General features: G+C 42.4%; 1 protein-coding gene across 1 annotated transcript; it reads right to left on the bottom strand.

The window, feature by feature from the left end:
• Positions 1–2,465: 2,465 nt before the first annotated feature.
• PSMG1 (proteasome assembly chaperone 1) lies at positions 2,466–14,556 on the bottom strand. The gene is made up of 7 exons (XM_088146042.1): positions 14,361–14,556; positions 12,525–12,619; positions 12,166–12,317; positions 11,190–11,252; positions 8,934–9,132; positions 8,184–8,320; positions 2,466–3,426 (listed from the first exon to the last, which is right to left on the bottom strand). Exons 1-7 carry the CDS (start codon positions 14,489–14,491, stop codon positions 3,355–3,357), a joined length of 849 nt encoding a protein of 282 aa, XP_088002168.1. The 5' UTR covers positions 14,492–14,556; the 3' UTR covers positions 2,466–3,354.
• Between the last annotated feature and the right edge of the window lie 695 nt (positions 14,557–15,251).

The raw sequence follows: 15,251 nt of genomic DNA, 5'->3' as shown, positions 1-15,251 counted from the left end.
TATTATTGCTCACACCTGTGAGTGACTCTGTTTGACTCTGCTTCAGCACCAAAATTTATTTATCCGACATCCTGCAACAGTCCCACCTTTTCTCTAATATTTCTCAAACAGTGGACACGCCACTACACAACATATGGGAAACCCTAACTTCATGGCTACCAAACATGGGATGGCTAAAAGGTGGTTTTGTGGCTATTCTGTTCCTATGCCTCATTATTTTGATGGTGTGCTGTTGCATTCAGTGTCTGCCTTATATAATGCCACTGTTAGTATGGATTGCCCTGTCTGAGCATTGTGGCAATGTAAGTGCGGCATCTGTACCCGCTTAAGCACGGTTATCTGATTACTTTTCTGGATTCATAGAGTTCCCAAGACAGCTAATGCACCCCAGTTGTGTCGCTTGCACTTGTATATTTTAAATGCTCTAGTTTCCCACCTTGGATATTTGACTGAAAGGAAATATATTCCATTAATATGCATCCAAGTAAAGAACCATGATGTCAGTGCTTGTAGATCTGAGAGGAAGAATAGTCTTAAACATATAGAACTGCCTTCTCCAACTGGGAACTCTTCAGATTTGTTGGATCTGCAACTCCAACCACAACCAATGGTTATGCTGATTGTGAAGTGATGGGTAACGTAGTGCAACACATCTGGAGAATATCAGTTTGGGGAAAGCAGGATTAGATGTGAATAGAATGTAACTGGACTCTACTTAAGGGCATCAAGTGACTTTAGGTCTGAGCAGACCTGTCTCCGAACCCAGTAAAACACCACTTGAATGAGATTACCAGGTGAAGAGCCAGAATAGCACTAAGAAACCAAAGTCTAAATGTATCTTAATTTTTATTTATTTATATATCAAATTTGTCACCACCCATCTCATTAAAAAAATGACTCTGGGTGGCTTACAAGGAAGTTAAAATCAATTAAAAATACAATATAAAATGGTCTTGAATAAATAGAAAATAAATATCATCCAAGAATAGATGTTACATTGGCAGGTAGCTCGGGGAGTGTCATTAAGGTGCCAGCCACCCCCAGGATTGGGTGAAATTCTTATTGCCCCACACAAGCTGGCAGAGCCAGATCTTTAATCCTTTCTGGAAAGTTGTGAGGGTAGGGGCCTGCCACACTTCTGGGGGGAGAATATTCCAAAGGGCGGGGACAACAGCAGAGAAGGCTCTCCTCCTGGGTCTCACCAGCCAACATTCTCTTGCTGACAGGGTCCGTAACACACCCTCTCTGCCTGACCGGGTGGGACAGGTTGATGTGATGTGGGTGAGATGGTCCCTCAGGTAACCTGGACCCATGCCATGTAGGGCTTTAAAGGTAATAACCAACATGGATAGAGATGTATAACTAGGTATCATCTGCATATTGATGATACCTCATCCCATGGTGGCAGATGATCTCACCCAGTGGTTTCATGTAGACATTAAAAAGGAGCAGAGAGAGTACCAAACCCTGTGGCACCCCACAATGGAGGGACTGTGAGCTGGACCTCTCGCTCCCAATCAACACTGATTGGGATCGACCTTGGAGGAAGGAAGAGAACCAGCGCAAAACTGTGCCACCTGCTCCCAACTCCCTACGTCAACGCAAAAGGATACCAAGGTCAATGGTACTGAAAGCCGCTGAGGTCAAGAAGAGCAAGGATGGATGTACTACCCCCATTCCAATCCAGAGATCATGAGTGTGACCAATGCCATTTTCATCCCATATCCAGGCCTGAAACCTGACTGAAAAGGGTCAAGATAATCCATTTCCTCCAGGATCCTCTGGAGCTACAGCTCCGCCACCTTCTCAAACACCTTCCCCAAAAAGGGGAGGTGGGAGACTGGACAAAAATTGTTCAGTATGGTGGGATCCAGTGATGGTTAGTGATGGTTTCTTGAGGAGGGGATGCACCAGTGCCTCTTTAAAGGCAGCTGGGAACACTCCAAGAATGAATTCACCAGTGCCTGGACCCACCCACGTCACCTCCCGAGTAGCCTTAACCAGCCAGAAGGGTCATGGATCTAGTTGACAAGTGGTGGCTTATGAGGAAAATTAATGGATATTCCTTCTTAAAAAGCAATTGCAAAGCAATGTTATTGGACAGGATACCAGAAAAATAAAATCAAGAGTTAACTAGGAGGTAGCTGACAAAACTCAATAACAAGTTCTCTACATTTGACTCTACTACATTTAGTGGAGGGAGAATGCAGGGGATTACAGATGCTGGATTCTTTCTAGGATAGGAGTAATAATGGACCCTCCATGCTTTCACACATCTTTCTCCAGTCTCAGTACTTTTCCATGTCTGCATTTCAACTCCCACAATTCTCAGCAATGGTCATCCTGGTTAATCTGGAGAGCACCCAGGTTGGAAAGGCTGCTCTGCTGGACAAATGAGATAACAAAGCTTCCAAATCCTACTATTGTATGCAACAGATTAACAAGCAGAAAATTGTAGAATGATAAAAAAAAAAAAAGTGCAGTGATTATGTACCATTTGCTTGTCCTTTGGTTCATTCTTTTTTCTCACACACCCCAGAGAATTCCAGATCAGGATGCCCAATGATGAGAGAGTTCTGGTAGAATCACCCTGCAGGCTGCATTCCCATTTTAGTGGATTAAACACCTGTCTGCAGTAGTGTATTTTTTATTATCAGCTAAATGTTGCAGTTTAACTGACTGGAATTTTTTTAAACATGCATCGAAAAAGTCAAACCCTTGCAATCAAAAGCAAGCACCATCAAGTTCAGCAAAACCTATGTAATATAACTGCTGCTCTTTGTGTGAACATACACACTGTAATTACGAGCTCTGACAAAATCAGTATTTTCAGCTACATCACTTCTCTTTCCACCAACCCCAAGAATTCTTTTTCAAAATCCTGTCCCTTTTTCTAAAGCTTCGTCATTGTTTCTCTGTCACAATCATCTAACACCAGCTCTCTGCTTTCTCATGTCTGCGCTGTTTCTACTGTATGCATTTTTCCTCTCACCATAACTGAGTAGTTACCAGTGACTTTAAGGAACTGTTCTGCCTTCTTTGCTTTTTCCTCACATCTGTCACAATGTCTTTTGTTGCACTGATTTGTCTAGTGGTAACAGAGTGGTGTGACTTTGCTGGTAGGGAAAAAAATGCATGAAACATTCTTAAGAAAAATATGTTCTTCCACTTGTGCAAAATAAAAAGGTCATATTTTAATTTCGTTTAATCAGCCAAACCCTCCCCCAAATGGCCAGTATATGGTACAAAAAATAGTGTATGTCCCACTTCTGAAGAACTAGCCCCATGTTCCAAAGCAGCTGCAGCTTACAAGTACAGAAGCTTAATCAAAATTTGAAGGATCACAAATCATTTTTAAGTGTAGATGTTATGAATGTCATTAGGTGTCACCAATTTTGACAGTATTTCTGTGCTTCTTGAAATATCCTGGGAAAAACAGAATAAAAACAAGGTTAGAACAATATCTGAAGGGCTGATTCTTCACTCATCTTCACAATACAACTGTTTGGGGGAAATGATACATTTACCTACAAAACCAAACCCGTGTAAGTCAAGCATTTGTGAAATGTAGCACATAAAACTCTATAGCTTGTTAATCAGCTGTTCTTGTTTCAGCCTTTTATAATTTACTGAATAAAGGCAGCAATAGAAAAGAAAAAGCAAAATAATTCAGCTGAGCACATAGTTGAGCACTCTTAGATTTACTGTAAACACCAGAATTTTAATTGGGCATTCTTGTATCTTATATCTAGTCCAGTGTTTTTCAAACTTGGCAACTTTAAGATGTGTGGACTTCAACTTCCAGAATTCTCCAGCCAGCCTGCTGGCTGGGGGATTCTGGGAGTTGAAGTCCACGCATCTTAAAGTTGCCCAGTGTGAAGAACACTAATCTAGTCAGATGCAACAAACTGTGCTGCATTTCTGTCAAGTAAGAGTAGGCATCATTGCAGCCTTGGTATATTTATTAGTGCGTTGCATTGCAGCCCAAGCTCTCCAAAAATTGCAGAGCTCTTCCACAAAATGGCTTTTAAAATTAATTCTAGAGTTGGCAAATGGAAAGGCAAAAATAACACCCCTAGGCACTTGTTTGAGTATGTTAGAGCTCCCCTGAATATAGGGAATAGATTGTTCAGCACAAATAGGAAATAGAATTCTCTTTTTTTCCACTGCCAGTTATTTGAGTGCTGGCAATCTTATTCACTTGCTATGAGCATCTCCAGAGAATCTAAGATTATATCTTGTATCATTAAAGTGAAATTTAATTTAACAGCATTCAAATCACCATAATACACTTAATTATTGTCACAGCAGATGGCAGCCTCTAACTGATCTTGGTTAACCTCAGAAAAACTAATCCGGTTTGACCTGGGGCAACACCCCCCTCCCCTTGAGAGGATGGCCCACTAACCATTTCTGCCTGTAATTCATTGTTCTCCCACAGCTGAAACAGCCTGAGCATGACTTAGTGCTATGCCAGGGAACGGGTGTTTTCCCCCACGGCCTGTCTCAGCAACGGAGGGAGCTGGACTGGAATGATGTTCTCCAGGCTGGAAATCTTGCCGCTCCAACTGATCCTGCCACTTTCCCATTGGGACCACTCTCTTCAGTCCGGCCTCTGATCTTTTTGGCCACCCTCAATCCTCTTGTAGAACTCTGGCTTCTGCAGCCACATCTTTTCTCTTTTTAAAATAGGTAGTTCCATCACTGGATTAAAGGATGCAAAAGCCTGACATTTACAGCTTGCACCTGTTTTAATTCATGTAAATGAAAGTGTAATTGAAAGGACTTGGCATCTGTTCTCCCTTCCAAGAGGCCAGCCCTGGCTCCTCACTTCCTCCCCTCACAATGTGTTCTTAGGTAGTTTACAGCTCCCCAGAACACTTACCCAGTAGCTGCATCTCACTACACAAAGCCAACATAAAAAACTTCTAACCCTTTGCTGCCACCTAGTGGTGGTTAGGCCAAATAGTAAACTGGTTGACCCATATTAAGTAGTCCTCGAGTTACAATTGCAATTGGGACTGGGATTGTAACTAAGCGATGCGGTTGTAAAGCGTGACTGTAAAGCATGACATCATGTGACAACATTGCTTAGCAATGGCAATCCAGGCAGTCCTGGCAGTTCCAGTTGTCATAACCCAAGATACGTGTGTTAAGCGGGAAATGGAGGGAGTCCCAGGGGGGTGGGGGAGGCTCTGGGAGGTCAGGTGCAGGCCATGCATGAGTCAGGGGAGGGGGTGCTCAGTGAGGCGTGAGCTCAGAAAGGCCAAGGAATGAAGGTGTGTGGTGCATGAGATCGCAGGGAAGCTGGGGAAAAGGGCATGGGGTGCCTGTGTGTGTGAGCGCAGGGAGGCCAAGGAAAGAGGGCATGGGGTACATGCATGAGTGTGTGTGATCACAGGGAGGCTGAGGAAAGAGGGTGCAGGTTGCATGCGAACACAGGGAAGCCATGGAAAGAGGGCACAGGGTGCATGTGTACCTGTGTGCAAGCACAGGGAGGCCGGGGAAAGAGGGCATGGGGTGTGTGTGAGCTAAGGGAGGAAGGAGGGGATGATGCGTGTGAACAAAGAAAGGCTGGGGAGCAGGGGAGACTTTCCCCAGTGACTTGTGATCTTCCTTGTCGGCTTCCCATTGACTTTGCTTGGGGGAAGATGGCAGGGAAGGGCACAAATAGTGATCATGTGACCATGGGACACTGCAACTGGTCATAAGTACCAGCTGGTTGCCAGGCACCCAAATTTTATTCATGTGACTGTGTGGGTGCTGCAACAGCCAGAACTTTGAGGACCGGTCACAAGTCCCTTCATTTAGCACCGTTGTAATTTCGAACGGTCACTGAATGAATGGTTGTAACTCGAGGACTACCTGTAATTTTAAGGAGGAAAAAAAAGGCCAATCAAGAAAGAAAAAGAGAAAAAATGCAGTGCACAGGATAACTAGAGCATTGTACACACCAGCTGAAGGAGGCTCTTCACATGCTGGAGGAGGTAGGGTAGGGCAGGGCTAGGATTTCAGCTGAGCAAGCCCCCAAGCCCTTAGAATGTTGCATATTAAAGTTGTATGGAGAGCAGAACAGACAATTGTCATGGTAAAGGCATGATATAAGAAGATAAAGATTTAGGGTAGCATGATTCTCTGCTAGCTGTGGGAGGGGAGGGGAGGGGAGTAGAGCAGAGATGTGTGGATGTGGCCTTAATAAGTGCTAGGATGGGAGACCACCAGGAAGAAAATGGGAAACCCATCCATATGATAGCAAAGAAAACAATGTCATGTCTGTGCAGTGATCAGGAGTTGAGCTCAATTTAAGAGAGACTTGCAACACTTCACTGGCAAGTCAGGGTATGTAGCACAGCTCTGAAACAGCCTAGGAATGGAGGGGTGTATGTATGTTTGTTTCCCTTCCTGATTATAGCTGCAGTGACTGTAAGAGCATCAGGATTCAGTGTCACAAAGTTCAGATTATATGGGGCCTTCAAAGCTCAACTGTCAAAAACTTTTTTTGTCTTTAGCTCCAAGATGATTACAACAGGTATCATGTGGCTGAAAGGAGCACAACAAAATATTGCATACATGTCTTGCCTGTTGCCAGATAAGTTGCAAACCTTAGAGAAGATTAGCTGGAATAGGAAAGCTACCACCTATCAAGAAACAAACAGCAGCTCACATGAATTTTAGGTTTATAGGTAATCCTTGATTTACAACCATTCATTTAGCGACTGTTCAAAGTTACAATGGCACTGAAAAAAGTGACTTACAACTGGTCCTCGCATTTACGACCATTGCAGCATCCCCGTTGTCATGTGATCAAAATTCAGATGCTTGGAAACCAGCATGTATTTATGACATCCTGGGGGTCATGTGATCACCATTTGCAACCTTCTCAACTGGCTTCCGACAAGCAAAATCAATGGGGAACTGCAAGTTTCACTTAATGACCGCAAGATTCACTTAATGACCACATGATTGATTTAACAACCATGGTGATTTGCTTAATGACTACCACAAAAAATGTTGTAAAATCGGGTGCAGTCACATGATACCTTGCTTAACAACTGCACCGCTTAACAATGAATTTTCCTGTCCCTATTGTGGTTGTAAGTTGAAGACTACCTGTAGTCACAAGGTGACTACGCTGATCGATTCACAGCACCAAAAATGTTCTGTAAGGTAGGCTAAATGTAGTTCATTCTTATATCAGCATTAAAATTTCAAATCCAAAGGACTTTTCTACCTCAAAAACAGGTGATTCTATCAGAGGAAAGGTGGAAACCGCAGCATTCCTAATGGAACTAGGAAACTTGAGCAGAATATTTCAGCACACAATACTCAGGATTCTTCAGAAACAATAACAGTTAAAACTAGGTGTAAAAACCTGGCATTGTTGGTGGGGAAAAAGAGAACTGAAGGTCTAGTTTAGCTATCATGTTAATTCATCATGTGATTTTTGGGGGGTCTTTGATATAGTATGATATGTAAATACAGCTCAGAGATGTGTGAACCATGCCACTGTGGACATTTAACAAACCATGATTTTAAAAAAGCTTGGATGAGCTATGCATGAACTCACCTGAAGTTATTTTCAGATCATCTGTGTATGATCCCACACAACTCTGAACTGAGATAAGCCACACACAAATACAGTTCAAAAAAAAAAAAAAAGGCTCAAATATCAATACAGATTTCCAACAGAAGTTCTTATTCTGGTGGTAAAAGAAAAGCAGCAGCCAAATGGGAGATAAATATCTAATTTATAAATCAATTTAAATTCCAGTGTTTAACAGGAAGTTTGAAGAATGACTCATCCCTTGTTGCTTTTCCAGTGCTCAGAAGGAGGGTTTAAAAATCAAGGAAGCACAACAATCCACAAAAATGTGGACTTGGCCCTTCTGGGGACGGAATCGTCGTAATAATTGTAGTGAAACGTCATTTGGAAGTTTTCTTCCGCTTTCCCCAGCTTGCTGCCTGAGTAGGGATCATAAGAATTATAATCCTAATATAGCTAGAAGGTCCAAAGTTTGGAAATCTGTTATGCCTTTTTTCCCCCCCCGCACCTGCTGAAATGATCAATAAACCAACAGCCTTGGGGACTATGAATTAAAACCATTCATTCTCTGTCTCTGTCTCTCCATGCATGAATCCGCCCACCCATCTCCTTACTATTCAATCTGATAATTAAATCTTACCTCCACCAAACTTCTTAGAATTTTGGATGACAAGACAGGTTTGAAAGTTTCAATTGTTACTAAGTCCAGTTTGAGAATATCAGTGTAACACTGATAAAATATTGCAGGGATTTGCCACACTTGACAGTAACTGAGAACTAAATGGAAAAGAGAGGAAAAAAAATTAGCACATTGGTTTGGATAATAGCAAACTACCAACTTATTAGACTGTAACACGTATCTTCCCTTTTACCCTGGCAAAGGAATTCAACTCAATGATTATTTTATTTTGATACACAGATTATCACTTTTACCTTGTAACACTAATGTCTTATTTGTAACATCTGCTTGAGGAACAAAGAAAGGATCATGTTCTGTTGTTAAAATCTACTGGATCTCATCCATTATAACTTCTAAGCCAAGGATGAAGCTGGTGTAGTGATTTAGTTCACCAAATTTAGTGAGCTAAAACACTAAATATAAATGCATTCAACACTGTATTGTTTTGCTTCTCAATACATGCCATACATATTTATCAGAATTAAAAGCCCAGGTGATCCAGTAAGACTTGCTAGGTAAGGTATAATACATTTATTTACAATTTGCATTTCTTGAAAAAAAGTGCTAGAAATACTGTTAGCGCAGGAAATACACAGGAGTCACCTCTATGAACAAGCCACAATATGAAAGGATTTGATATTACTGTTACCCATTAAAATTTGCATACATTTGTTATGAAAACTAAATTTGCATACATTTGTTATGAAATACCTGCTGCTGGGAGATCCCGTACAATATTTGGCTGTTCTAGAAGAGAGCAATAAACTTTATCTTTGAACTCCCTTGTCTTCAATGCTTTCAGGAAGGGAGAAGGGAGCGTTAGAGTGGATTCAGTGGTTTTATAATCTGTTACAGGACACGTTGAAAGGACAAGTATTTGCAAATCAGTCTTCTGCAGGCATCCAAAAACCTAAGAGGAAGATAAAAAGATCAACACAGCTGAACAATCCCATAAGAGATGAGCTAGGGCTCATCCCGCCTGGCCAGCCCAAGATACTGGGAGCCGCTAAGGATTCTGCCCCTGTCCTAATGACACTTCCTAACCCCCTACAGGGCAAAACCTCTCTCTGCTTCTGCTGGAAGGAAAGCAGCTTCTGCTGGTAGAAGCACAAGGGCTATTCCCCTCCCAGGCACCTTTGGATGGGCTGACCCTGCTGGCATTCCAATAAGCTTTAAAAACCTGTCTATATCCACTGGCATTAGGCTGGGATGTTAGGGGAGTCCAGCTGTATAGTTGTAAGATGAATGTTTTTAGGAGGACCTCAGCTGCATGGTATTAAAGTTACCATGGAGTCCATTTCTAAAATGTTGGGGGGTTATGGTCACACTTTTAATTTCTTGTAGGCTGCCCAGAGACACAGAAGTGAGATGGGTGACCACAGAAATAGTTTAAATAAACAAGTAAATCTTCAAAGTCTGCTTGGGGAACCCTGTAGAGAAGACTTCAAGAGTGAAAAGGGGGTTGTAGCACAAGAGAGGGAAAAGTCCCATTAGTTAAGATTTTATTTCAAGTTGTCCCACTATGGAAGAAGCTATGGAAAAGGGACACTCACATTGGTGCTGGCGTGGACAACCATGGCAGGGAGGGGAAAACAAATTGTGAAATGCGTGTGATGTCATAAGGCCAACGCCACAACTTATGTACTTACATCAGTTGTCAGGATGCAAGTAGGTAATGGTAACCTTTATGTGATGACATCACTGTAAGCATGCCATTTTGGCATCATCAGTTTGCTGCACAGGCAGCTGGTTGTTGGCAGATCAGCCATTCAGCTAAATCCAATAGCTATTTATCTGGGAGACGGACTTAATGAAATCAACTGGAGGAACATGAGTATATACAGAGGATTGCTCTGTTTGCTGCTGGAGTTGGTGTCAGGCCCAGCACAAGAACAACGGTGAAACAGTCCAGTCGAGTAAAGTTCCTTTATTTGCTTACACCTTATAGACAGAATCTTGCCAAACTAAATTTATACTACAGCAATTAGTATAGTTGTATACTACAGGAACTAGTGTAGAATCTCCCTGGGAGATTCTAGGGAGTGGCTATCCTGATCCTCTTACTCTTCCCACACTCCCCTTGAAGACTGCATTGTCTCTTATTTCCTTTCCCCTCCTGGAATGCACCCCCTCCCTCCTGATAGTCTTGATCTCCCATATTACTCTCCTCCTCATAGATACATTCCATCACAGTAGGCAACTGAGAGGCCTCCAGAGGTTTTAGACTACACACTTTTTTGCCCCTGGCCAAGTTAGCTTGAGTTGATTGGAGTTGGAAGTTCAAAACATCTAGAAGTACAACTGTCTACCTTAGACAGTGCAATTGGCTCAACCTTTTGGGAAGGACTGAATGAAGTCTAAGAAACCATTAAAAATGGCCAAACTCATGAGATTTTGGCATTCTCTCCTAGACAGAAACTATCTAGAGGTGCTGCATTAACAGCCTCTGGCTTATATCGTGATCTGCAAAAGCTTTTGATGATGATGTAATGAGCCACACAAAGATAGCAACTGGCAATTGCTGCAATCCATAAACCATGACTGGGTTCACATAACCTGCTAATCCAACCCCAGTCAAACTAGCTTAGGGCTTCCCATTATGCATGAATCCAGTCACCAAGCTCTAATAGATTAGGTTCAATATGGTTGCAGCTAACACATGAGCAATTTAACAGAGGGACAAATTACCTAATGTGGGAATAGGCTCTGCTCCACAGGGTGTGCTCTGTGAAAATGCCTGTGCACTCCAAAGCATCTTTTTGCTTTCAAATCCAAATATCTGCACAGTCTGCTCTTTCTTTTCCCCTCTTTCTTTTCTTTTAGGTTGATAGAATATATAATAAATTAAGTCACTCCCAGGTAAATGCGGCCTCAAATTCATGATCTGTTTTATCCAAAACAGCATCAAACATACATGTACAAAGGGGAGGGGCTTGGCCTTGACTGTCCTATTTTCTCCCCTTTTACCTTTTCAAGCCACTGAAACTGTTGGTCTTCAGCTACATAACAATTGCACTGGCACAATAAAACCTGAAAAGACAGGGTGAGAAATACATTAATTTCAGTGAAAGTGGCATGAATATCTAGTGCAACCGCTCAACTCTACCACCCCCCGGATCACCACAAGCTGCAACCATCTGGACATTTCCCTGGAAGTAAACCTCATTCAATACAGAACCTACTTCTGAGTGAATATATATGTGCTTGCACTGCACATTATACCGAATTTGGACAAATCCTCCAACTGGCACATCCTCAATCATTACTGCACGAGTCTTCTTCACTGACACATGAGATAAATGGAAGAGGCCATAACTCTAGAGTACTGAACAGCACTGTACCCAGAAGGTTCCACCTGAAGTTAGCACGGAGGGCAACTACCTATGTTCACATAAAGGGGAATTTCTAAGCTGAGAACTCTTTAAGTGGGCAAGATCTAAAAAGCCTCAGTTCTCAAACTGTCACCAATACAGATGCACAGGAGTGCACTAATGCTTAATTAAAGGTATTCTAATTTTAATCTATCCTGCTTTGTTTTTAAAAATGAAAAGACAGAACTATCCAGGAACAACTACGCAAATTGTATATAGGCATCAGTATGGCATGTAAGCTAAAAGCAAAGATCAAGTATTAACTTGAAGCCCCAGCACAGGAAGAACTTGTCTCAGTTTGGAAGCTCAGAAGGGTCAAGTCTGGTTAGTATTTGAAGGGGACACTACAAGGGAATCCCAGGGCTGTAGGCCAGACTGGGGAGTCAGAAAAATATCTCAGAAAAAAGTAGTAAACTCCTTCCAAATTGCTGCCAAAAAAGTCTGCACAGACATGTTGAGAAATCACCAGGAGTTAAGCTTGACTCGCTTTCATTTTACCTTTTTTAATAATTCTGAAAGTTTTGACTGAACTTCTCTGCCCCCACCCCCAAATGGTAAGAGATGCTACTTACTGTGGGATCTGAAACTGACCGATAAAACCAACAGTATGAATCTTTTGGAAGAAGATTGGTTACTTTTGATGTTCTGCCCCACTCATTCCACAGCTGGGCAGATCCAACCAGTTCCCAGCTTCCAGAATTCAAAATAAATGAAGATAAGAATGCTGTGAACCAAATGAGATTTTTTAGATGTATCACTAGCCTGTTCTGAATCCATATGAGCAATCGTTATTAGCAATGGTAAGCATTGCATCTCAATTTACAGAGACAGCATGATCCACAAATTATTTCACTTGATAAAAGTGAACCAGCAAGACTTCCACAAGCTACTTCAGGGCTGAAAGAAAGAACAGCCATCTTCTACTGCTCACCTACTGCATTGCTTCCAACACCCAAGATGAACTTTGAGCAAGGAAACTGCTCTTCTGAAGATGTATTAGAGGTGTTCCAGGTGATGCAAACTTCTCTAAGTATCAGAAAGAGAACAAGATTAAAAGACACCTGAACAAAAGGCTACAGAAGAAATCCGAGTCACATCAGAGAGGAGCAATTTGTGCATCACACGACTGTCACAACAGACTTCAATATAAAGAAAACCTCTAAGTGTCCATAGTGGTACCACTGACTAAAAATACTTTCACCTTCCACTCACTGATACCGAGAGCAGCTTTTAGGCTGATTCCCCAGGAAATGATTCTTGCACCATTTCCCCAAGAAAATCAAAAGTACTAATGGGTGGAAACAACAGGGCTGTGTTCACACGAGACACTGAACTGCAGACTAGGTAACCACAGTTAAGCTTAACATGTTGCATGAACCCAGAATATATAGTTAATGGTTCAGTATCTTGTGCAAACTGAGAAAACTGGGTTAAAAATAAACTATGATAAGTTAATGGTAAGTATATAATGAAAACACAGCCTATATGCAGCTCTATGAAGCCCCTGTTTTTTGTTTGTTGGGGTTTTTTTGCTACACAGTGTGGTTACTGTGGCAGCAATTGAGTTCGAAAAACAGCTACCGAAGACCAGGCAGGGAGGGGAAAGAGAAACAAGAGGAGAAATCTCTATCTTACAAACTGTTTTTCTACTAAAAATCACTCTACCTAAAAAAGCAGCTTCTACTTGTATAGAGAGGGCACATCTCTAGGGGAGATTTTTTGTACTTAATTTTCAGTGTTGAAATAAGAGGCTCAAGACTCTTTAAAAAAAAAAAAAAAGCAATACTGACATTTCTCCCTCACTTCTCATGGCCACAACGGCCTTTCCAGAGTTAATGGGGATGCACAGAAGAATCAAGTACAGGTTCAGTTCCATCTTGATTGAATCAGCGCAGGCACTGATGATATCCAGGCAAGGTGGATTTTTCTTTGCCCCAAAGAGGAATAATGTAAGTATAGAGCTGAAAGGCTATTTCACTGCCAGCTACGTCATATATTATGATGGTATGTTATATTATGAACCATTTATAACTCATGTAGTTATTATACCAATCAAGTACCATGAGAGACACTTTGGCTAAGTTTGCACTATAAATTGTTATTACTACATTCACATCCCATGCTAAGTTCGGTGAATAATAACGCTGGTTGCTTTTTTGAAGCTTAGTATATTACACAAACTCAGCTTGTCCAGTTCCTGATTTATCACACTGTGCAATCTCTGTCCAGCAAGTTAATAGTCTGAAGCAATGTTTCTTAAACTTTTTGCTCCCAGATCCCCTTCCCACTTTTAAAAATTATGGAGGACCCCAAAAGAGCTTTTATTTGTATGGGTTATATTTATCAGTATTTATCATATTAAAAAATTAAAATTGACGCATTCGCTGATGCTACCGCTTCTCATGCTCGTTCGATGGGATTTTAATATTGTATTTATTACTGTATTATTTTAATATTGCATTTTTCAACATAGGCTGGCAAATAATTTTGATCTTGAAGACCCCTGAGAGGGTCTTGGGGGACTCCCAGGGGTCCTAGGACCTCATTTTAAGAAACACTGGTCTGAAGTAACTAACAATGATTCCAGATCAACTTGCTCCGCGCCCCCCCTTCAGCTACGGTGTACGTCCTGCGGAAACAGTACCCCTTCCCTCCGCGCCAACTTTTAAAGAGAAATGCAATCATCCTGCACTCTGAACATGCTCAGAGGTGCAGATCCCCCCCCCCCCCCATCTTTCCTCGCCCGCGCATCTCTCCTGCTCGCGACCTTTTCTTCTCGAGCGCCAGTCGAATCTCGCGATCCTCCGGAGCCTCCTCGCGCTCCGCTGCAAGCTCCTCTTCCTCATCCACGCCGGTGCGGGACGGGGCTGTGACCACCTCCCCAAAAAACGTTGCCATCTGCGGTCCAAGCGAGCCGCGGGAGAGCTTCCGAAAAGTGCGTGTCCTTCCGGGTTAAACCAAGCGGCTCGATCTGCGGGGTCCGTCGGTAACCCAGCGAGCATGCTCCGAAGAAGTTGCGCTCGCTTCCAGTTCCGATTACTGTCTCGCTTTCAGTCTGTGGCAGCCTCGGCTCTTGCAGCGCCCGCCCCCACGTGGCCCAGAGCCGGTTTGTCAATATTTATACCACGTTAATTGCTTGGTCTTTAAATGCCGTGCGCTTCGGGGTGGTTGAGGGGTGTGTGTGAAGGTAGGGGAAGGGAATGGTCTCTCGCCTGCTTTCAGCGGGGGAGAAAAGCCTATTCTATCTGGGAGGGCTTTGGAATAAACTCCAGGATGGTGGGAAAGGTCGTCTCGGTAACGTACAGGGGCAGATAAAAGCGTACCCTTAGATCCGACTAGAAAAGAAGGAAATACATAAAATAAATAAAAATAATAAAATTTAAAAAGGACATAAGTTCTTTTTATAACAAGGAATGAAAGATGCAAGGTGCAATTCAGTGGGTTGGGTTGTATCAGCATAATATTTTCTTACTTTTTATTTCACATCTGTTGCTCTGTGTTCCCACTCTGCCCGATCTGGTGAGGTGGGCAGAAAACACTGGAGAGAGGTGGCTTCACCACTAATCTTGTCCCAAGTGACAGCCAGCACCTTGAATTGCACCCAGAAGCCTACTGGGAGCCAGTGTGGCTCACTACTAGCAGCATCACATGGGTGCAC

The sequence above is a fragment of the Python bivittatus genome, unplaced genomic scaffold (genome assembly GCF_059951505.1).
Source record: "Python bivittatus isolate LINGU-HERP-01145 unplaced genomic scaffold, Pbiv_v1 ctg000480_np1212, whole genome shotgun sequence".
In the NCBI taxonomy this organism is placed as follows: Eukaryota; Metazoa; Chordata; class Lepidosauria; order Squamata; family Pythonidae; genus Python; species Python bivittatus.
This window is presented reverse-complemented; position numbering and strand designations above follow the sequence as displayed.

Bases quoted from the DNA above. Each gene is read 5' to 3' on its own strand.
- PSMG1 (XM_088146042.1), bottom strand. From the start codon at position 14,491: ATGGCAACGTTTTTTGGGGAGGTGGTCACAGCCCCGTCCCGCACCGGC. The intron at 11,253-12,165 runs GTAAGTAGCATC...CTGTCTTTTCAG, and splicing joins GGTCAGTTTCAGATCCCACA to GTTTTATTGTGCCAGTGCAA. The intron at 9,133-11,189 runs GTAAAAGGGGAG...TCTTCCTCTTAG, and splicing joins AGTTTCAGTGGCTTGAAAAG to GTTTTTGGATGCCTGCAGAA.